At 38.5% G+C, this 25,625-nt stretch overlaps 1 protein-coding gene across 2 annotated transcripts in view; it reads left to right on the top strand.

The window, feature by feature from the left end:
- LOC124782548 (double-stranded RNA-binding protein Staufen homolog 2) overlaps positions 1-25,625 on the top strand; it is a 257,615-nt gene that overhangs the window by 96,868 nt on the left and 135,122 nt on the right. For both annotated transcript variants that reach the window (XM_047253950.1, XM_047253949.1), the window contains exon 7: positions 2,274-2,351. In XM_047253950.1, coding sequence (XP_047109906.1) covers positions 2,274-2,351 — 78 coding nt within the window. The remainder of the gene's footprint in view (positions 1-2,273; positions 2,352-25,625) is intronic.

Raw genomic sequence — 25,625 nt, forward strand, 5'->3', positions numbered from 1 at the left:
GTTCACAGTACCAGCACAGCAAGACTGTTTTGGTTAATGTTACAAGGCCAGATCAGTCAATCATCCAGACTGTTGCCCTGCTACTACTGAAAAGGCTGCTGCCCCTCTTCAGGAACCACACGTTTGTCTGGCATCTCAACAGGCACCCCTCTGTTGTGGTTGCACCTACGGCATAGCTATCTTTATTGCTGAGGCACGCAAGCCTCCTCACCAACAGCAAGGTCCATGGTTCTTGGGGGGTGGGTGTCATAAGACAATAAAATTCTGATTCTGCGCAGGTGTGTGTGTGTGTGTGTGTGTGTGTGTGTGTGTGTGTGTGTGTGTGTGTGTTTTCATACTTTTTTGTGCCATTTGAATGTTATTTGTTTGTGAGGATTATTGTTAAGGAGAAACCTCTACTAACGTGTTGGAATTTGACAGCAGCAGGATTGGGAACTATTAACACTGCATTTCATCATTTTGTGATGTTGCTACTTGTGTTGATGGGTTCAAGAGGGTCGTGCTCAGTGCCATGTAGGATTTCAATGGTCCCAAGGGACTAGCACCTTAGAGGAGATACTTCTAGTTCAGTGAGCCAAGCAGGATCACACAGCCATGTCAGATACATTGAGTCAGGAAGTGAGAGAGTTTACAGCAAAATAAGTATGCACACACATAGTGTGATGATGTCTGGAGTACCATGATGCTTATTGTTACGTGGAAGCAGAGAGAGATGTACCAGCAATGGTGTGGCAAACAACTCCAGATACAGGAATGGCACCACTCCATCTCTCCAGACAAATCCTGGTTTTACGTACAGCATCGCAGTGGATGCATGTGTGGAGGCTACATGGAGAACAAATGTTGTCACATTTCGTTCCTCGTAAGGATCAGCTGTCTGATAGAAGAGGTTGCCATTGGGTATGCAACATGATCATCTGTAGTATGCAGAGCCCGTAACTTGGACAGCAGCCATTACTTTTCTGATGTCTAGCTGATGCTATCTTCAGTGTCCCTGTGACATTATCTTTCAGTAAGATAGCATAAGACTGCATGTTTCCTGTGCTGTCCAGAACTATCTTGATACCTAGAGTGTTAATTGGATAAAGAGAAAAATCTTCTCACTAAGTGGTGGCAGGAGAACACACACATGAAGTTACTGAAATTTGCAAGCTTTTAGAACCAGTGGCTCCTTCTTCTGGTAGGGGGCTTGAAGGGGAAGGAAGAGCGGTGGAGAAAAAGAGACTGGTGAATTTTAGGAAATGGAGAGATTTAAGAAAAGTCACCCAGAAACCAGGATCAGAGGAGATATACCGAACGGTAAGTTGAAGGGGAAGAAGGAGGGATAAAAGAAAAGGACTGGTGAGATTTTGGAAATGGGGAAAGTTCAGAAGTCGCCCAGAAACCTCGGTTAGGGGAGACGTATCAGACGGTAAATCTGCACTGACACAGGGTTCTGGGTGGCTTTTCCAAACTCTCCCCATTTCCTAAACCTCACCAGTCCTTTTCCTGCTCCTCTTCCACCTCCTCCTCTCTTCCTTCCCCTTCAACCCATTTGCTAGAAGAAGGGGCCACTGGCTGCAAAAGCTTGCAAATTTCAATACCTTTATATATGTTTTCTCATGTTGCCGCTTGGTGAGCAGATTATTTTCTTTGATATATTGATACATAGAGTGTTAGTTGCTCTGGGCACTACATTCTGTAGATCTCTCACCCATTGAAATCATCTGGGCTCTGATTGCTACCGGTCTCCAGATGCTATGATTGAGGAACTCTGGGATACAAGTGAAGCAGCATTTAACGACATCCAAGCTTAGTTCGTCTCGATGTCCAGCTATGTTACAAGGATGGTTGCTGCAAAAGGTGGCAGCTCTGCTTACCACATTTCACATGTATCCGCAAATCAGCCACAAAGTTAATCCTATATTTTCCTGCTGTTCTGTGTTCTGTTTATAAGCAAAATTTCATTATTTGCTGTCTTTCCTGGTGTTGCAATTTTAGTGGCTAGCAATGTACACGTGTCTGTTTCCTTATGGAAATCAGTTACTGGCAAGTGAGATAATTAAATATTGTGTTTCACTGTTTACAGGTTGGAATTTGTTTCAGTTTTGACAGGTCACTATTTGTGAGTTTTTCTTATTATTATACAAATAGTATTCTTTTCAGAATTCCTTAAAAAAACAAATCATGGACATATGTCTTGGGATTGTTTTTATGTGCAGCTGTTATATATTCAGTTCTTTAAATAATTTGGTTGGAACATGTTAATAATTTTCTGCTATTGGTTATGGTAGGTCCGAGGCTACCCCTTTGATCAAAACAGGCGTGGAATTGGACCCCGCCCACCACCCTACCCTGGATGTGAGCCGCAGGTACTGTAAATCAAAATTCAATCTAATGCACATTTTGTATCAAAGGTATTTATTTTTCACTAAGACAAAGAAATTTGTTGCCAAAAAATTTGTCTTAACTGTGTATGTTTGTGCTCAAATATTAGGTTAGCTTAAATGGTGTTGGAAATTGTATCTCCTCCTTATACATAGTGTCAATTCTATGTTACGGAATACCAACGGATCAAAAATATTTCTCCTGTTAAATACTATATTTAATTGACTATAAGACGAGGTTTTTGCAAATTCATGATTCAGAAATTGTCCATTGTAGGCTTTAAATTTTCAGCCTACAGTGGATAATTTTTTCTTTTATGAAATGTGCCAAGATCTACCTACAAACAAGAGTATCGAAATACAGGGTCATCTTATATTTTGATATTATAAACTATTGCTGCTTGAAGCTTTGACAGCTGAGGTCACACACAGGCTTAATTTTAATAATTTGTAAGGGTTGCAATAGGATCAGTGATAGCAGCTTGGCTTAGCTTTAAGATGAATGTGGGGAAGAGAGTGGTGGGTGGGCAGCAAATTTCAGCATGCCGCCAACAATGGGAATGTATACTGTATACCTTTGCTTTTTATGAATATCTACAATGTTTTAACTGCAGTTTTTTTAAAATCCATTTGTAATTAGGTTGGAATTGACATTAAAATTGGACAAGTGGTACACATTTCTACATGAGACAAATTAATACCAACAAAATTGAAGTTCATATAGAACATGTTAAAGGCAGTGTGATAAAATGGAACATGAGCATCAGCAATAATACTAAAGCTGCTACTGCTGTACAACACTACTGGTTTTCAAGGTTGGCTACAGTATTAATCCTTAGTAGTATGATCTCTGCGAATTCAGCTGCAGGGACCAAGAGAACAATGTATTTTTGTTATTCATGTTGTACTTACATTATCAATGCTGTAAGAACTGTAAATTCTAGCAATCGATAATGAGTGTAAATTACAGCCTAAGCTCTATTGAGAAATATGTGGCTACAAGTATGTAGTTCACAGTTGGTTCAAGGAGGCAACATGACACTATTTTTAAGTTAATTATGGATGACTTGTGAAGTAGAGGCCACAAACCATTTGTGCAGTAGGAACAAAATTTGGTGTCACAGAAGTGCATGTTCATAGGTGGCATTATTTAAACAATAAATTAAGGAACATTATTTCTACGTGTGAAACTGTCAGTGGAATGAAACGGGGAAGGTTTCACAAACTGGGGTGGCATGTTGTTCAGTACATGCAAGAGAAACACATTGAAGGCTTCTCAATTATTCGAGAAATTATCCAAATGAAGGCACTCGCAATAAATGGAATTTTCAAATTGCATGCCTCAAGAATTCAAAGTATGTACTGGCTGGTGAGTAAGGATAATGAAAAGGGGGGGGGGGGGCAGCTTTCAACACTACAATGCAGGATAGTGCTAGCTCGGTGACTTCCTGTGACATTTAACGAAAAGTGTCATTCCAGTAACTTCCCCACACGTGATCTTTTAAATTTTAAAAAATCAGACTCCCTTGTTTGTCATATCTCCTCAATTGTATGTCATACAGTAATATAATTATGTTGATACTGTCTGCAAAATATGTTTTGAATAGTATTACTAGTAAAGAAGTAATAAATTAGGACATCATGTCAGATGCTGAAGATTTACTGCATTAACAGTGAAAATCTAGCAAGTGATAAACTTTTTTACCTTTCGTTATTTTGTGGGAAGTGTCAGCAAGAAAAAGTTTTGAAAAAGTTTCAAACTGTATTATATTAAGCTTGTTGGAAGTTGCTGAATGCTCTCATTCTCAAATAATGGGTGAATAGAGCTTGGGTAATTGGTGTGCTGTGCATTACACTGCCTCTAGATGTATAAACAGGTTGTAACATTAATATTTGTTATGTTAAAATTTTTAAATTAAATCAGTAATTACATGGAATACTGAAAGTCAAATGTTTGTTGCCTCTAGAATCTATTGGATAGGTAACTTCCAAGTGGGAATGAGAGACAGTAGGTGTTTAGTACTGAAGATAATAAATCTAAGAAAACAGGGGCAACATGGGCAACATATAGATCGAACAGTGGTGGGTCCTCATATATTATGTCATCATCATTGATGAAGAAGGTGTGGGTATGCTGTGTGTTTTGCCTGATAGTATATGGCTTTCCCATTGTAATCTAACAGCTGTGCAAATGAATCATATTCAAGTTGCCTACTCTGTATGTCTCTACTACTATCTTCTTGTATAAGCACAAACCAACCTACAATATTTACAGAGATGTAAAGATGTTTAGTTTGAGCCCCAGTCAGCCCATGTTCTTTGTCATTTCTCACTTATCTCCCCTCTGGCAATGTTGGTTAGATTGAAATGTGCTGAATTGTAGTGTGGTTCAGAATTCACGTTAAATTACAGGTCCTTCTTTAACTGGCTGTATAAATCAGATGAGAGAGCAGAGGAAGGGAGGGAATCCCATCTCCAGTACTATCATGCCTAATAAACTACAATACAATTTGTGATTGAAAGATATTTATAAAAAACCCTGTTCGTGTAATGTATTCTGTTAATGATCATTTGAATTAAAAGATGTGAAAGTGATAGTTTAGTGATTTTTTTTTTTTAAATGGATGTTTCAGAACTCCCAGTGAACCATGTTGAGTCGTGCCTTATCCAACTGGATCAATCCATACCATTGTTTCAAAGGTATTATTATGTTAACACTTCCAAACCAGGAGTGGTAATGTTTTATGGACGCTACCAAATGTATGATCTGATCATCATCGTTGTCATCATCATCACCATCTTTAGCATCATTTCCTTCACTTTTAAGCCTACTGGTGTTTCTTCTTCTTAATACTCATATCATAGTTTTTCATCTTTCAAGCCATCCACAGCAGTGGCTGTGCAGTGCTTTTTGAGTCTTTTCGTAATAGGTGAACTAGAGGTTCTGCCCCAGGCAGTAAGGATCCACTGGCACAACAAGGATATTGCAGGTTTCTTTAACTTCACCCTGTGGAGTGACGGCATGGTCTCTTTGTAGAAGCTCCTCACTGTAAAGCTGTTGCAAGTGATCCTTTAAAGGTCTATTAACAACAATATTTATCTCTTGCTGTGGTGAAGTCATGGTACCAAAAATTACTGCCAGGTGTGTGGTGTTCTTTGCTATCAAGATTCTTAGGTACCTGGGTTAGGTTTCCCCTGAAAGAATTCAGCATCAACATTTTCCTTCTGTTGAACAAAGAGTCTTGTATTCTATGTGAAATAGCCTTCGACCAAACTCACCTATCATCAAGGTCAATTGTCATCTAATTCTTTTCTTAGCCTCTAAAGAGAAGTCTTGCAGGCAGTTTGTCTTTTGATGTTATATACAATTTGATCTGATGTATCACTACATGCTAAATAAAATACGGTACACTGACAGCTAAGCACACATTATTTGATTTTTCCAACCAGATATGTATCACAATTGCACAAAAGAATAAATTATTACTATATGGAATAACGTATTATGTATAGTATTGTGCTTGTTGTGAACAGTAAATACAGTGGTATAAAAATAGTTAGTGTTTGAGGAAGCCAAACAGAAATTTGAAAAGGGAATTAATGTTCAGAGAGAACTGAGAAAACCTACAACATTTGTATTTCTGTCAGAGACAGCAAAGAATGTGGAAAATCTATTGAATGACATGGAAACTGTCTTAAAAAAAAGAAAAGAAAAAACTTGTAGCCTCTGCTATGTGGTTTAGGGTTGTCGCTGCAGTCGACTGTCAAGTCTTTGCCAACCAATAATACTTGTGTATTTAGTGATATATTGACATTCGTGCACAGTGACAAGTGAATCACAGTTGTTGGACAGCTTCCGCTCCAGCTGTCAGGGGCACTGCATTTTCTAATAATTTTTTGTGTGTCTGTATGTTGTTTATTACTTGCTGTTAATTTTTGTTTTATATGAGCTATGTTTCATGTTCTGTTCTTGATTATGTTACTCCAAGTTACTGAGTTAAAGTAGTAATTGCTTGCTGACTTCCTCTTGAGTATTTGTACATTCAAAAATGATTTACTTCAGAATTTACATTCTGGTTAATACTCTACAGACAATAATAATTGCTGCACTCCTGTTCATCTTGTTCACTAAATACAGTTGCTGCAATAAAGTAATTTGCTCCAGTAAATCTCCAGTGTCAATGTGTTCATGTTTCGTGAAGGTTGGATAACCCAAGTTGAGCTATACCCCACAAGTGGTGACCCAGTGTAATCTAAGCTGAGGAGGGTGAACAACCACCATAGGATTTAAATATTACACAAGATGACTGATGTGCCAGCAGCATCCAGACTAGCAGTCCGTTTGTCTCTGTTCTGACCGAACAATCCAGTCCTATAGTTCAAGCAAGAAGATTTGCTATGCAAAAATTATGGCCAACTCAACACTATTTGCCCAGAAATACAAGATGTGATTATTGCACTATCTCAAGAGAAAAGTCCTAAATTGACATTAATCTGGGGAATCGCATCTTCCCAGGTTAGTGCAGTGACAGTGCCAGGCAGCAACAGCCGTGCGTGTAGAGTTTGACTCATGGATGGCAAATGTTGAGGTGTTATCACACAGTCCACGCACTGCTGTCACAAGGTGATGTATGGAATGGTAGACGAGGTTATCGTCAAAAGACCAGACACCCAGTGGTACGTCATTGAGCACAGAACAGTATATCGCCATTCCAGAAGAAAATGACGTAACTGTCAGTATGACTAGTTTACAGGAAAGGCAGAAAAACCAAACGACCTTTTTTAAAAACTCCATAAAACACCAGTAAAATTATCTATGGAATTGAAAATTGGCCTAATTGTGACACTAAGTGTTCTCTACAAAATACAAAAATTATTTACTTCAAGCAGCATCCCATTCACCCCCTCGCAACCCTTTAAGTAAATGTGTCATTGTTCTTCCTACATCGTTAACGAAATTAACAAATACGACTAAAGAAGGTGTATGGGGAAAAAAAGAAATATATATCATAATTTTTTGTTCACTCTTACAGTTTCATTATTTTATCATAATTTTTATTGTTTGCATCTTATAACTGACATAAAATAATATACTAAGTGGAATAAATGACACAAAAGCAACAAATTACATTTATGTGGAAAGAGAGTCATAGAAGGCCTTGCAATATTTAGGAATGATGTTGCTGTTAACCAAATTGTTTAAGTCTTGAATTTTATTTCTTGAGTGGGTCATTTTTATATTATAAGCAGGTTTCATATCCAAATTACTCCCATCTACATTCCCTGTTAAACACCTCTTTCTCCCTTTGAACTTAACTTGTCCCCACCCGAACTGTTTGTAGCTGATCGTATACTGAAACACATCATTCCCTTTTCACATGGGAATAACTTAATTTCGGACACTTTGAGAATACTCTCGCCAACTTCCTTGGCCATGTAAGGAGCCATTTATCATGCAAAGCTTTAATGTCATTTAAATCTGAAAAACCAATTTCTGTAAGATGTAGGAGATTTCCCTTCTTTTTTGCATTTCAGATGACTGATATCTATTGATTGGAACATAAATTGGCCCTGACTTCTTAGCACTCTTAACTGCTCTCTCGACGTTGCTGTGAACTGCGTCTCCCTTTTGTCCGTAAAGGACTGAATATCCAGCCTTTGTACTGTATACAAATACGTTGCAATCATATATCTGAAATAGAAGAGAATGAACATTTTAATCAATGTGATTTTTACAATAGAAACGCTTTGTTACATGATTTCTGTGAATCACAGTCTGAGTTTATGGTACCTACTTGTGTCCCCCCCCCCCCCTCCCAAAAAAAAAAAAAAAAAAAAAAATGTTGTTTCCTATCTCGGTGACCTGCAACAAGCAACAAAAATAAGTAGAACAGACTTCAAGATAATAGATACTGAAAAAAATGTATGTATGGACACTTACTGTGAAATTGTAACAGTTGAGGAGCCTCGACTTGTAGAAAAAGGCAGATGTTTGTCCCATTGGTACCGGTAAGACAGCTTGTAAATCATAAGAACCTAGATGTATCTTCTTATTTTGAGCTAACTCCTTATCAGAGTTCTTTTTTTTTCTGTGTAACTCAATTCTTTTTCTTCCTGGAGTTCTTGAAATCCTTCCTGTACCTTTGCCTTGTCTTCATCTGTACTGTTTCTGTACGCTTCACGTTGGTTGCTCTGATCCTTCTTTGAAACAAAAAATCCAATGTTAAATTCAGTATTGAATTTATGCCCGTAGGCATCGTAATTCGCAGCTGGCAGGTTAACGGAAGGTCGCTCTGAGGAGTAATTTCTGTGCATTTCTGTGATGTATAAGCCCCCATCGATGAATACTCTTGTTGTGTCACTTATTACATAGTGACTCTCAATATGGGGAATTGAGTTTATGTGATTCCTGACTGACTCCAAGATTTCTGGATCAGTCTTATGGTGTTTTCCATGTTTTCCACTTTTGTCCACAGGTGCCATCCCAGTCACAGTCATTTTCGCTTTGGTAACAGTAGGGATTTGCCTTTTGCTTATTCTCAAAGAGTTTATCAGAAATGTCTTGTACACATGAATCTTCTGCTCATCTTTCACCAAGTAGAAAACTCAATTCGACTTTCTACGTTCTTGGGTAGTAATATGATATTTGATAATGAGCGTTTCAATGCATGTATTTAGAAAATCCTGTTGTCTTTGTAACGGTTCCAGTGCCCAGTAATCTGCGAACAGCTGACATCTACAGTCTTCTGTTACTTTCTTTGTACAAGAGAGGATACATTTATCAGTACACAGAGCACCCATTTTTCGAGCCTTGACAATTTAATCCATACGTAATGTATAACTTTTCCCACTGTTTCTCAACGTTTTGGCTTTTACTCTGCCTCAGTTGCTAACATTTCGAATTCTTCTTCTTCTTCTTCTTCTTCTTTTTTTTTTTGGGGGGGGGGAAGTTGTTTCCTTATGGACGACTGAGTTTTCATTTGAATTAGACGATTCATCACTGCTTGATGGATGATAGTTGTCACTTGAGCCAGAGGACAATCTGAACTGCTATCGGAAGTGCTGCTCGGCAAAAGGGATGTTACTGGCATCTTTTCGAAATCTGATTTTGTCACACTTGCCCTTTCAACCACACACACACACACACACACACACATTTGAAGTTTTTGGCAGTTTAGTTACCTTGGATTTAAGTTTTGATGATCATGCCTTTGGCTCCACCTTGCTCACTTGCTTGTCTGTTATTTCACAGTGTGGACTTGATAGTTGTTGCTATATACTGCTCACCCGAGCTTGTGGTTCACTTATCATGGAACAGTTTACTTCCCTTGTTCCTTTGTTATTCTCCGCTAGCCCACGAAGAGCAAGTCGCATAATTTTCTTCCCTTGTTCCTTTGTTATTCTCCGCTAGTCCGCGAAGAGCAAGTCGCATAATTTTCTTCCCTTGTTCCTTTGTTATTCTCCGCTAGTCTGCGAAGAGCAAGTCGCATAATTTTCTTTACTTGGCCACTCAATTTTACCCCTATAAAATGGAAATAAAATTGACCTGAATGTATTAAAAAGCCATTTTGTTCGCATCAACAATGACGCGAAGAACAGTTATGACAAAAAAGTTATTTAAAAGCTGAGGAAACAATAATGCTATGAACAGTTATGATGCAGAAGTTATTCAAACATTGGGAAAACAATGACACAATGTACACATACATTTTTATTGCACCACGGATTTTAGTTGAAATGATTCTCAGTCAGCAGTATTCATAACTTATGTCCTTATTTCCCTGGATACGTTACTACACTCACCAAACTGAAACACACAACTGACAATTATGACAATGTTCTTCCCAACCCAAGTCACAACAATCGATATTCCCTCAAAAATGCAACCACCCTCTAGTGGCACTATGTATAACCACAGTTCCAACGATCTTTCAGAGCATGCGCTACCTTTTTCTGAGATGACTGGTGCAATAACCTCGATTTGGTGAATTTTGCAGTTATATCATTGTTCTTCCAGAACAATGATATGTGGTGATACCACTGCAGATTTGGTGAACAAGCACAAAAATCTATAGCACAATTTTCGTACCCAAATGTCAGCAGCAGTCGTTAGTAGGCACAACTGACTGCACTGCAGTCATGGCACCTGTTCGTTAGTGATAGAAGGTCTGGCCAGATGTATGTGATAGACACTGGCTCGGATTTAAGCATCTTACCGAGAACTTCAGTGGACAGATGTAGATCACTGACTGTATTCCATTTATCCAAAGCAAATAACTGGTCATTTAAAGTTGTGGAGCACAATAGATCGATTCCCTTGATTGTTATGATGCCGAACATAGGAGCCGACCCCTTGACACATTACTGACTCTTACCGCATGTAAACACATGTTCAGCTGGTTGACAGTATTACCAAACTGACAACAGCAGGCTTTCACTGTGATATGCCAGTGCACAATGCTAAGCTGATATGTCTCTCTGCTAAGATAATTCCTGGCTCATGTACACATGTCACACAACACATTGCATCATATTGAAACTATAAATGGTCCTATGGCAGCTTGTAGACCCAGGTCTTTGCACCTGATTGTTTGGCCGTTGATAAAGGAGAATTTGATGTGATGCTTAAAGGGCATGGCCGTCTGCACTGCAGCTCATCCTGAAGAAAGGAACAGCCTTGCTTGTGTCCATGCAATGATCATTGTGCACTGAACTCCAGAACTGTACCTAATTGATATCCTGTGTCTTTGTTGGATGACTATAATTACGTACTGCACAACACAACAATATTAATTGTGTAGGAATACCCCAAAGCGTACAGGCAGATACTGGTGGTAGAGAAAGATATTCTCAAAACAACAATAATTACCATATTCCTGATGTTTGGGTTATGAGATGCTGCCAAAACCTGACAAAGGTTTATCAGTTCTGTTCTGTGAGGACTGTCATTTTGAATCAGCTGTTTAGATGGCATATTTGTATATTCAGCCACCAGGGAGCAACACCACCAGCATCTTCAAGAGATATTTAAACAATCTGGTGTGATATTAAATATAGCCAAGTGCATATTTGGGCAACCGTGGTAACATTTCTAGGCCACCAAATATCATCTGCAGGCTCTGTGCTGCTAACTGAGAAGGTCGAAGTAATTCTACAGATATTATGACCAACCACAATTGAGTAGTTATGCTTGTTTGTAGGAATGTTAAATTTTTACTGCCGACTTACACCCCATGCAGCAGGAGTACAAGAACCATTGAATGCAGTGCTTACTGGCCCAAAGGTTCAGAGTGAGATTCCGGTGCAGTAGAATGAAGCAATCTGGTCTTCTTTCAAGGCTACGAAACCAAGTGTGGCATATGCACACTCGTTGCGCCCTAAGCTAGGCGCACCTTTGGTATTAGTGATAGACGCGAGTCAAACTGCTGTTGGCTCCGTTTGAGAAGTTGCGAGCAGGCTCATGTGCATGCGCAATTGAGTTGCACATGTTTAGTATCTTCTCCCACTTCTAGCTACAGAAGTGTGGCTGTTAGCTGCATAAGCAGTAGCAGCGAGATGCTACCCGTAAAAATTTCACTGGTGCGTGGAAGCTGCCAGATTCACTGGGGGCAAACCAGGGTATCGGCTCCAGGTGGAAAATTCTGTGGGGGGGGGGATTCACATTCTTGAGGAAGAAAAAACCTTGTTTCACAAAGCACCTAGTATCCAGCGGATGTTGGTCTATTGATTATTCATAGATTTTGAAATGCATCTCTGTTGGTTTTGAACATATTCTAAGTTTATTTCTGAATGAATCGTAAGTTGAATTTTGAATGTATGCATAGTGTACGTCATGTCCTTGCCAGGGGAATCTCCGTTGCATCTCGAAATAAACTTTCCTGCAGACAGAAGGGGACGGGGCTATACGAGCTGAGCGGAGTAAAGTCGAACGCGTGAATTCCAATCACTGTTTGCTTATGTAGTTGATTGGGTTTGCGAATGATTGATATTGTTATAATTACCAGTGAAATCCATAGATTCAGACAACCAGAGTGGAAATAAATTACTAACAGGAATAACAGGTAAAGAAGATAATACGTAATCTTCTCGGTGTATCGATGAAAATGAAATTTTGGTAGAAAATTTTTGGGCAGACAGCTACACCAGTAATGGAAATTTGTACAGACTCCGGCAGCAGCCACTCAAGTTATATTCTGTGAATAGCATGGAAAATGCATTGTACGGACACTTGAAAAACGTAAATGTTGTGTGATTAGTGCCGCCCTTCGGGAAAATCGTTTGTTGGGTGCAAGTCTTCTTTCAACAATTCAGAAATAATGATTTTGATGTAAGAAATGAAGAATGTGGAAGACCACCAAAAAAGTTCGAAGACGCCGAATTGCAAGCATTATTGGATGAAGATGATACTTCGAGTCAGAAGCAAATGGCAGCAATGCTGAATGTAGCACAACAAACAATTTCTGACCGTTTGAAAGCTATGAGAAAGATCAAAAAGTGTGGGAAATGGGTGCCACATGAATCGAATGAAAGACAGATGGAAAACCGAAAAATCATTTGTCAAATTTTGCTTCAAAGGCATGAAAAAAAATCAGTTTTGCATCGAATTGTTACTGGCGATGAAAAATGGATTTATTTTAAGACTCTTAAACGGGAAAAATCATGGGTTAATCCAGGACAACCATCAACATCGACTGCAAAACCAGATCGATTCGGCAAGAAGACAATGCTCTGTGTTTGGTGGGATCAGAAAGGTGTGGTGTATCATGAGCTTCTAAAACCCGGTGAAACTGTGAATACTAATTGCAACAGACAACAAATGATCAATTTGAACTATGAATTGATCGAAAAAAGAACAGAATGGGCCAGAAGGCATGGCAAAGTAATTTTTTTATACGACAATGCACCTGCACACAAAGCAAAACTGGTTCAGGATACAATCAAAACACTTGGCTGGGAGATGCTACACCATCCGCCGTATTCACCAGACTTGGCCCCTTCTGACTACTATTTGTTTTCATCAATGGGACACGCATTGGCTGAGGAACACTTCGATTCCTACGAAGAAGTCAAAAATTGGGTGTCTGATTGGTTTGCTTCAAAAGACGAACATTTCTCTTGGCGTGGTGTCCACAAATTGCCAGAAAGGTGGTCAAAATATACAGAAAGCAAATGGCAGTACTTTGAATAAAATGTCTTTACTTTTCAATTCAAAATTAGTGTTTCATTTTCACAAAAAAACGCTCATTTCATACTGGTACACCTGGTATATCAGACTCTTCACAAAGAAACTAGGAGTGAACGTATTTTTGAAAAGTAGATTTTTTTAATTTTCGTCGTCCTACTTCAAACGTTCAAGGGAGGGGGGGGGCACCACAATGTAGCATTGCCGTGGTTCGGAAATATCATTGATCCGGTGCTGATGCACAAAGCAGTTTGTGTTGTAGTTGGGAGGTGGATGGTCTCCACTTGACATGTCTTTACGTTTACTGATTTCACTGTTTCCTTTTTGTTTATTGCTCTCACGTCAAATGAAAACAAAACGGATTTCTGTGGCCGTTAGCTATCAAGTGAATTAAAATACATTCACATAATTACAGAAGGCTAAAATATGTTATGAGTTTCAGATTTTGTTTTATTTCCACCTTTCTGACAGTCAAGCATTAATCGCCTTGCAGAACAATGAAGTTATTTTTGTCGGTTTGCTAAAGAAATTTGGCTTTTATTAATCTTTTCCACTGATGCAGTCAATTTATTTGAAACGAAGTGTTTAATTCTACACTATTGGCTAGTTTCAACTGTTCGCTGCATTTAAAAAGTGCATCTTTTCATCTTATAGCATGTATGGCATTATGCTATAATAAAGAACTAAACATGAGATAATACATTACTGGTACTCCAAGAAAATTTACATCCGAATCTGGACATACGAATGTGCACTGTAAGCGAATGATGCATTTTAGTATGGTTCAGGAAATTCTGATGCTCTTGGAGTATCCTCCGATGTCTTGTTCCTTTTATGACTTAATGAAAGATCTTTCAGTGTTTTACGTGTATGAACATACAGGCTTCCTACGTCATCGTAGCTGCGCACTCTGGAAATTGCTGAAACGAACCTTTTTCTATCAGGTCATGGGAAAATATTGTGAATGGTTGATTGAAAAGCGTTACCTTTAAAGTAAATTTCCTTTTATGGAAGCTGAACTATGTGCGAGCCCAGAAGATCAGACATTTATGTCGTTATTAAAAATTGTACTGGCACATTTGTAATGTAGCATAAAGTGTGATGCGCAAAAAAGATCAATATTATATGAGAAAGTTTAGCTTCTCTTGCAGCTTATTAATCTTTGAGACCAATATTATATGTGAAAGCTTTGATTCTCTTGTAGCAACACTATTTATATGTATATTAACTTTTCCAATTTGTGTATGCGTGCTATTTAACAGTGGTACTGCTATTGGCTGACTACATCACGCGTCCTATACTCTGAATGTCCGCTGTCATCGTCTGGCGAGATCACGTGACATGAGTTATGGCTGGCTTACAAAAGCGTATCGCAATCTTGATTTCAAAGCTTCGGAAGGTAACATGTGGTGTTTGGCGGAATTTAAATTTATACTTTTGTAATATGAAAATATGCAGCGTGTGGAATTTAAATTTATACTTTCTTAATATGAAAATATGCAGCGTACATCTTGCTGCACACCAAAGATCTTTCCAAAACTTTTTTTTTTTTTTTTTTTACTAGTTTGGTTTCCTAAAGAGCTGGAAAATTCTATGCCAATGTATAAAACCATAACCATTCAAAGGATTAATAAGTTTTTCTGTTCCAAGGAAAAGAATACATCCACTTAACACGGAAAAAGTGTATTTTCACAGGGGAGAAATAGTATTTTTGACTGGGAAATCCGGGGAAAATTTGGGATTTTTTTTTGTTTCCCTGCATTAGCAACATTGCAAGGCCAAAAGCTTCTAGTTTTGTTTGGCCCACCACAGCTGTCATGGTTGGCAATTAGATCAGGGATGACCAAGAATTTTGCTTGTGTGCAAAGCTTTCGCTTGCGTGCCTGGTTCTGTCTATTGGCTGCAGACTTCCCCCACTGTCTGAGTGGGAAGAGGGGAGCTGCGAACACATCACATTTATATGGCAGTGCAATTGTGCAAGGAACACTCATATTTTATAACAACATAGATCACAAGAAAAAAATTTCCAGTATTACCTAATTATTTTTTGCCCACTGAAGACATAATACATCAGGTGCAAGCTATAAGCATATGGACAGACACAAATGGTTTCACAGATTTTTATCACTTTGGTTGCCACATAATCATGACTTAATTAGTTTCGTAAAAAAAAGGGCATACATGCACATAAGTTGATGTGAAACATTGTATCATGTTCACAACCTCTTTATGAAAATGTGAAACCTCTTCCCGAGGAAAGCAACCTTGAATTCTGGACAATTTTGTTGTAAAAGACTTTGTCTTTTAAATGGGAGTGCATTGCAGGTGGGGCAGGGCAGGCAAATGGAAAACAGCTCCCCCTTCCCCCCTCTCTCATTCTCTCCCCCACTCCCTCCCTTCCCCCTCACCCGTCTCTCCCTCTCCTCCTCCCTAGAAGTTATCCCTTCCACAATGCAGTTTTCTTTTTAAACGCATCCCCATCAAATCAGAAATAAGTTGTCTCTCACCTTGGAGTGTGTTCCTGTAGCTGGTGTGCAGCTTGCAGCTAAGTCCAGTTGAAGTGAGAAGTCTGCAATCCATTCTGGATTTTGTAATTTTTGTTTCTGCCCTCCTTTTCCTTCAGAAACTCAACAATAGTGGGTCTTAAATTGAAAAACCATTCCAGGTATGGTCCCTGATTTAACCAACATTCTTTGCAGGAATGTATAATGTATCCGTATTCTTTGTTCAGTTCCATCAAAAACTGTTGCAGCTGATGATGTAATAATGCGTATAATTTCAGAATATTTACTTTTTGCACCACCAATTTCATCACGTGCTCTTCGCCACCTAGTTTAGCTCAAAGTTCTTCTTGATGTACAGAATAGTGAATCCTATCCAAATTGTCCGTTAATCATTGTAATTTTCTGATCTTTCATTGTCAACTACAGCATCAGATTCTTTCTGCATGGTGCTGTAATGCTATTCCATAATGAACTTGCGGTATCCTTCTATTATGTGACTGCATAATAAATAATGATAGTTCTCATCCTCCCCTTGTGTGATTCTCATTCCTTTCTAAAGGTTTGCACAATAGATCATAAGACTGCCTCTTGTTGTGCAAACAACCACTGGACCAATGAACTTCTTTTATACTACAAATAAATAGCAATAGAAGAACATTGCTGACACTACGATTCTGCGCACTTGAAAAAAGCCATGTCAACTGCAAAATGGCACACTGAATGCGAGAGGAAACAGTGTCATACTGCACTGCTAAATGAAATGTCCGACTGTATCGAGTAGTTCTGAAAAGGATCAAGACAACCTGTGCTTTGGATTGCACATTTGAAGCACATTGTGCATGCATAAAGTTTTGCATGCCTTGACCAACCCCGGATAAGACAGTTAACACTAGAACGATGAAAGGGGTCAGCAGACAGCTTTAATCTTTTATTTCTACATTTACGAATTCAGTTTTTAACAGCCTTCCATGAAACTTTGTGACTTCGCCTCATTTGCTGTACTTTTGGCAAGAGTATACTGCTCTTTACTTAACTTCTTGGATTTCATGGAGATTTCATGAGTATATGAGATGTGATCAAAAAGTAACAGCTCTCTTTTTTTTTTTAAGGGCCTTAATCGTCCAACTTTCAAAACATTTTTTTTATCTTGTTGGTACACATGTTGCTGATGTATATTTGCATTTTCAACTCTTTTGAATATTTAGTTTATTGCTGACATTCGAAAAGGTTATTCGTGTTTGTGACTACTTGGCAAATTTTTACTTACGTAAAAGATGGATCAAAGAATTTGCATTAAATTTTGCTTGTAAAATGAAATAATGTGCTACACCGCATTTGAAATGTTGACTGTAGCTTTTGCAAAATCTGCTAGTGGTAAGACAAGAGTTAACAAATGATATAAACATTTCAAAGAGAACTAAGGAGATCAAGACGACAACCACCCATCATCCTAACAAATCAAAATACTGAAGACAATGTGGAAGAAGTAAAGAAAATGGGTCTGGAAAAATCAATGAATCTGGTGATGATGTTGGCATGTCTGCATATCCTTTAGCTCATGCCAAGCATGTTTTGGCCGTGGAACATGGAGCAGCAAAATTTTTTTCCAAGACTGTTGAATTTAGACAAAAAAAATCATCACACAGACATCGCTCAGGAATTGCTGAATGAAGTCGACAACGATCTAGAACTTCTGACGAAGTTCATAAAAATGGCTCTAAGCACTATTGGACTTAACATCTGAGGTCATCAGTTCCCTAGATTTAGAACTAACTAAACCTAACTAACCTAAGGACATCACAACCATCCGTGCCTGAGGCAGGATTCAAACCTGCGACCGTAGCAGCAGCGCAGTTCTGGACTGAAGCGCCTAGAACATTTGGCCACTGCGGCCAACGAAGTTCATAATAGGTGACGAAACATGGGTATATGTGTATGACTTGGAAACCGAGGCTCAATCGTCCCCATGGAAACTGCCTGGAGAGTCAAGACCAAAAAAAAATTTGACACGTTCTATCACATGTGAAGGCTCTTGTCATTGTTCCCTTCGATTACAACAGGATAATGTATCATGAGTTCCTACCTTATGGTCATACGGTCAATAAGGAATAATACATGGACGTTGTGCGCCATTTGCGTGGAGCAATCTGAAGAAAACTACCAGAATTATGGCAAAACTGCTTGTGGAAATTGCGTCACGATAATGCAGCTGCTCACACAATGCTTGTTTATGATTTTTTTGGGAAAAAGCAAAACCGTTATGTTGCCTCAGTGACCGTATTTACAGGACATGCCCCCTGCAGCTTGTTTTTATAATCGAGGTTGAAGGAAACCATGAAAGGATGTTGTTTTGCCACCATTGGTGAGGTAGAAATAGAATCAGTAAAGGAACTGAACACCTAAAAAAAAAAAAAAAAAAGTGAGTCCAAGAAGTGCTTTCAAGATTAGGAAAAGCGCTGGCTTAAGTGTGAAGGGGACAGAGTTGATTTTGATAAGTAAATAAAGGAACTTTCAGAAAAAAAACAATAGTTCCCATTAGTTTTTGATCACACCTCGCATATACCCAGAACAACGAGGGGGTTTGGTTGACCCGTGGCATAACACTTTTTTAGAATATTACTGTTCTCATAATTACAAAGGTACTTGAATTGCTCTTCGCTTTGATCAACATCTGCTTCCTTGATTAATGACATACAAATTATTAGGAGGCTTTCTGCACCAGACACTGTAATGTAACTTTTCAGTCATATTTTGTGTATTGCTATTGTTATTCGTCTGATTGCTTACTATTTTTTTAATGTCTGTAGCATGTGTTTTCAATTGTCACCTCAGGGTGGTCATACTAATGAAGAGATTTTGTGTCTTCTGGGGAACTCAAATATTGAGTTAGTTATCGGTCCAGATGATGATTTGTGCCAGAGACAGCTGATGATGTAGATAGCAAGACCGAGAGGATTACCATCAGTAGAAGTTTCTCCATCTCATTTCTGTCCACCACAGTATCAGAACACAATTAATGCAACAATGAAGAGGGAGCTAGAGATGTAATGGAACTAGAACTCAATTGATGCAACAATGAAGAGGGAAGCTAGAGATGTAGTGGAACCAGGACTCAATTGATGCAACAATGAAGATGGAAGCTAGAGATGTAGTGGAGCCAGGACTCAATTGATGCAACAATGAAGAGGGAAGCTAGAGATGCAATGGAACGGAAGGTCACCAACATGTCGTCGCTTGGAAGAACTGCTGCTTCGAATATCTTAAAGTAGAAAGAAAGGCCTGTTGCACGAACCTGCCACTGAATGGACACCTCTGTCATCACTGCCCACTGATTTCTTTTTGATGGTGAGTTGATGCTATGTATCTTAAAAAACACACTGAATCGAGTTCTCAGAATGAAATAAAAAACAAACTTGGTCTTTATTGTTGGAGGGATTGAGGGGCAATGAGTGATATGTTTGCCAAAGGTGCATGTTGTGCTACAAGCATTTTCTTGTGACCTTTGGTTACATTCTTGGCGGGATAGGAATGGGGTGAGGGGAAGGGGGGGGGGGGGGGGGGAAGGCAACTTTATCATAGATAAAATGACAAGATACATATGTGATAAACTTGTGAAATTTCTCCCTCAACAAGAACAGAGCTATTTGTGGGTGATCTTGTTCCATGCTTCAGAATTAAGAGCCATCTTTCAGAAGGGATGTGTGAAACTCGAGATGAATTTCCATCGAAGTACATTTCTGTTTCCTTCTCATACCTTAGCAAAGAGGAGGTGTGATTAACCCGGCCATTGCCATAGCCACAAAGAGTGCTTTTGGGGTGTCTGTATGGTTGTGTATGTGAATGTTGTAATGATTCGTGAAGAATGTTACTTAACTTTCTTCTGCCTGGTCCATTGATGAATGAATGGGAAATTTTCATGCTTCACCAAGTTTATTCACATTAATTGACATCCAAACTGCACACTCATCATGTTAACAAAACACGGACAGACTTCACTGATCTGACTTTCAAAAGTAAATTTAAAACTGACTGACAAAACAACAATTCAACAACTAACTCGCAGCCTCGCTGCATCACTTTATTTAGAATTTCAACAATAACTTCCAAAATAAAGCATTATTAATTTTGTACAATTTTGATGTTACAATTAAAATTTACAAAATGTAAAGAAACTGCTGTTACAGCCGAATAAGGTATAAAATACAACATTCAATGACAATCTTTTATAGTAATGTCTTTAGTGTTCCATAAGAAAATCATTCTGAACTTTAATTACAATAATGTCTCTCGTATTATTTTAGTTACATAATTAATTACAGTTTGGTTTTGGTTACTAACATGTAATGGTAGTACAGAGCTCATGCTTTATCCGATTAAATACATAGAACATACAAATAAGGCCATAAATTCTGGGAATTTGAAAACTGTGATATGTAAACAATTGGAGAGTTAATGAGAAATATAATTACAAAGAATGTTAGTTACAGGGAAGACATAAAAATAAGTAACAAATGAAGGTACATTGCTTGGTAATAACTTTTAAGCTGTTTCTCAAGATAGTGCAGTCTAAGGTTACTGGATTTTTAGATTGCAATTTTGTTAATTAGAAGCATTGATTTTTCCTGCTAACATGTCTGCAGTCTCTAGTTATTTATTTCTAAGGACTTATTACTTCAATTTCTTGATTAGTTAGTTAATTTAGTATATGTACATAATTTTATCAATGACAACAATCCACCGATAATTACAACAACGCACGTCCTTCCGGAACATTCCACACACCTTCGCAATGAATATCAAGTTTTTTCTCAAATAGGGCAGAATGATACACACACACACACACACACACACACACACACAGACACACACACAAGGCCTTAGGAAGCACTGAATGGTCTAATAACTATGCGGATGCATATAAAAAAAAGGTGGTATCAGACATTTCATACGAGTCCTGGGGCAGACTGTACCATTATAATGTATCTACTTTAGCTAGAAAAAGAGCAAGTCTTGTAATCTATTGTAAACACTGTTTTCTGTTATGGTTTTCTGTGCTCACCCATCAGACCATTATATTCCCTTATTTTATGTGTAGCTCCACCCAGGAATTTCGCTTATTGTTATATGTGGGGAAAATATGTTATACTTCCTCCTGGAGCCATTTCTAACCATAGGATTGAACATGCCAACAGGCAACTTACTTGCAGCCCTTCAGCTTGCCAAAAAACTTCAACAGAAGAATATGTTGGTAGTGGGTAAAGCAAACAAGATTCACTGATAAATCCCAGTCTCTGCGAAGAAGAACAGTTGTGACTTACGTTCCAGAATCATGTCGAAAAAGATGGGTAAATCAGAATGCACCCCAACAGACCACCAAGGAAAGAAGAATAAGAATGTCATTACTTTTGTAGTCTGCATCTTGAAGTACCAGTGAATGAAGGAGGAGAGAAGAAACCAGATAGTGTTACCTTTCATAATGTCACAATGTATGATGTAGGCATTCTTTATAAAATTATTCACAAATATTCAACTAAGGTTGCTAACAGGAGACAACCAGTGTGTGTCTTTTACAATGTAGTCCAACTACCAAATATACAAAAAAAGGTATTATTTGTATTTTTAAAAGCTATTTTATTTCAGATTGTTTACAAAACAACCTTATTCTCTTCAAAATACCCTCCATTATAACTAATACAGGTGTCTGACCAGAGCTTTCACTGTTTGAAACATTTTTTATAGTCATCTTTAGATATGGCTAACAAGTTTCACCCTTATTTTTTTCTTGACTTCTTCAATGTTGTCAAATTGTGTCCTTTTGTGCCCCTTTTTTGCGTGGAAATAAGAAACAGTTGCACGGAGCCATGTGTAACACCTCCATTTAGTATCCCGACCTGATCTGATCGAATAGCAGCCCAATATTTATTATTAACATGACCGTGAGCCTAATGGGGCTGGTAATCGGAATTGACTGCTACGGAAGTTGTTACTTTCCAGTTCGTTCTGCTCAATACTATAATTCTGAATGTTTGGTAATGAGGAACACCAACACAGTTTTACTAATTACAAACTTATACTCTTCTCAAAACACAAAAAAGGAGATAGCCACTGCCTTCGTCATACATATCTAATTACGGCTAATCTCAGCACAGGCTTTCTTCATTTTATATTATCGTCACACGCTAATCCATCACTGCATCCAAAACTTGCAATCCAAGGTTAGGCCGGCGCGGTAGACGCGAAACCAAATATCGGCACGGCACTAGTAACGTCACTGATCACTTTTGTAATGATACTTCATCACTTTCCCGGTATTAATCTATTACATAGGGGTCTAACCACGGCGATGGCGACACCCTTCTCCGTTAAAGACCTGTATTTCAACAATGGCCTTCACACACACACACACACACACCCGCCAACCACACTGGCGCATCTCGACACAGGCTTTCTTCATTTTATATTATCGTCACACGCTAATCCATCACTGCATCCAAAACTTGCAATCCAAGGTTAGGCCGGCGCGGTAGACGCGAAACCAAATATCGGCACGGCACTAGTAACGTCACTGATCACTTTTGTAATGATACTTCATCACTTTCCCGGTATTAATCTATTACATAGGGGTCTAACCACGGCGATGGCGACACCCTTCTCCGTTAAAGACCTGTATTTCAACAATGGCCTTCACACACACACACACACACACACCCGCCAACCACACTGGCGCATCTCGACACTCGCTCTCTCAACACGTCACAATCGATTGTTCGCCCTATCGACCTGTGCCGAGTGCAAAGTTATAGTAAGGGCCTATGGACCCCTTACACAGGTCAGGTGAGCAAGGCATGTGGGGCAGTTGGAACCATGCTATTTTTAGCCAAAAACTGTCAAATAGAGATGGCTGTATGTGCAGGTGCATTATCGTGGTGGAAGAACCGGTCTCCTGTTTGCCACAAATGGAGTCTTTTTTGACGAACACTGTTGTGCGTTCTTCTTAAAATTTCCAAATAAAAGTTTTGACTGGCGGTCTGACCTGGGGGAACAAACTCTGAATGAATGAACTATGCCCTTGACATAAAAAAAAAAGCATTGTTTTGATGTTTGATTTGACTTGACACGTTTGATCTCACTTGACGACATATCTTTTAGGCAGGATGATGATGACATTCTCCATAGGCTTGACTGTTGCTTTGTTTCTGCGTCATAGTCATAGCATCATGACTCATCATTAATGATGACCTTTGACAGAAAATCTGGATGAGTTTCAAGCTGTCGTTTCAAAGCACGACACATTTCAACTCGTCGTTCCTTTTGATTGTTAGTCAGCACCCGAGGAACAAACTTGGCAGCAACCCTTTTCATTCCCAAATCTTCCGTTAAAATTCACCGAAGTGAGCTCTGAGATAACCCACTAATCTCTTACAGTTGGTTGATTGTCTGTCGGCAGTCTGTGACCAAAAGCTGTTGAATTTTTAAATATATTTTTTTATTTATTTGATTAGTTGATGGACATCCAGAATGAGGTTTGTCATCAGTCGACATGTCACTATTTTTAAATCGAGCAAACCACTCATACACTTGAGTTTTTCCCATAGAGCCATTTTGGTAAGCTGTTTTCAACAGTAAAATAATTTCAGTGGCATTTTTAACGAGTGGAAAACAAAATTTCACAGCTGCATGTTGTTCACTTAAACAACACAGGCGGCACTGTACTGTCAATGAGTTGTGCTATACACGCCTAGCGGCAGAAATGCCTACTACACAAGCTCCGCCAACAGAAATGTTATTCCAGGTTCGTTTTTTTTTATATGAAGAGGAAGATATTCATTCTTCAGCCGGAAATGAACTCACACATGGATAACAACAAAGAGTGGGAGAGGAGTAAAAAGGTCAATCGAACAAAGAAGCAGCAATAGGACTGGGCAAACAAAAAAAAGTGAAAAATGTACCCGATTGCAATGTGCAAAGGAAACAAGATCAACATCTGTGAGAAATACAAGAAAGCCATCTGAGTGTAATGTGAATGAAAAATACCAATAATCTGCTCAAAGTGAGATTCTAGTGTTAAGAAACAAGCAATTGAAATAAATGACGTAAGTTAGGAACTTACGAACTAGGTAAGATTTCCAGGTAGGCATGCAACATTGTGTAGCTAAAAAACAGTCAAAAATTCTTACAAATATTAAAGAAAATTTCAATTGAAGATTGTATATGGCATTTAAGGCATAAATGTGAATGGGCAAATTATTACTTTAACCATGTGAATTTTTAATTGAAGTCTCGTTAGGGTTTCAAATGACTACTTCCTGTTGTGCTAGGGGTGCCGAACTTTCCACTGTTCTGGTGTTAATGCAGAGGACAGGGACTGGACATACTTCCAGCAGACGTGAACCATTTTCCAAAGAGCTATGTGACAACATTTTCAGAATATATCTCCATGCAAGCTTGGCCAGTGGTCAAACATGTATTCCTGAGTTGAATGTCTAAAGCTGTCTCTTTGTGTGCACTAGATTTGTGTTCAGCACTGGTTTGGGCAGTGTCATACATGCATCAAATTCTCTTTCACCAAGTACGCATTCCTTTTCTTAGCACCTCTTATCTGCTTGACTTCTTTTTGGTAAATTTCCTTCTCTTGCTAAACTTAGTTTTTGTTACAGGGTCTATCTTGGCTTCCATTAAATTTTCAAGTCTGACACATGTATTGCAAGTATCACTCCTAAGATTACAAAGTTACAGATTGTACTCACAAATAAACAGCAATAAATGCAAAGGCAGTAAATGTAAAGAAAGGCAAAATGTCACTGTCTTTATATTTTTCTCTATACAATTGTTCAGTTTGGATGCAGGTAACTCGAGTGACAAATATTCCCTTGGGTTCCTATAGCGTGAGGAGGAAAGCTTTCAATATGTGTCTGCACCAAGTTTAGCACCTCTCCTAAAATTTTATTGCTTGGGGTATGTCTGCCCTTCTTGTTAGTAGGAAAAATGCCTTCTATTTTCTGTGTGTTTCATGCAGTGATGGTAAACCTGTAATTGCTAATGTGAGTGTTTTCAGAAAAAATTCCATACACGCATGCTTTCCATCAAGGTAATCACTGTGTTTCTTTCCTTTTGTCTGGGAATTACTCGTTTGGCACACGGGTCTACTGACAGTCACATATCCGTGTAAAAGAAGTCTGCAGTTTCCAAGAACCTTTTTACCAATATTGTTTGTGAAGAAATGTCCATCTGGCTGCAGAAAATGCTCCTTTGACTGGAAGCTGTGACTAGAAGTTATTTTGACTTATGAATCACTTTCACTCCAGGAAGATTTACTTGCAGACATGTAAAAAATATAATTTACAAGTTAATTCACAGTCATACACAATTTCATCATAAAATTATTTTGATAGTGAACACTAGAATTAGTATATTACTCACTGCTAGATCCTGAAATGACTGGGAAGAAATTTTACAGATAAATTGAAATGTGTACATGGGCCTAATGCTCTTTCACTATAAGATTAGTGTAATTTTACTATATTTATAATTGAAATTTCTACATAATTTAATTATTATACTGGGTACAAGTAA

The sequence above is a fragment of the Schistocerca piceifrons genome, chromosome 1, assembly GCF_021461385.2.
Source record: "Schistocerca piceifrons isolate TAMUIC-IGC-003096 chromosome 1, iqSchPice1.1, whole genome shotgun sequence".
Lineage (NCBI taxonomy): Eukaryota > Metazoa > Arthropoda > Insecta > Orthoptera > Acrididae > Schistocerca > Schistocerca piceifrons.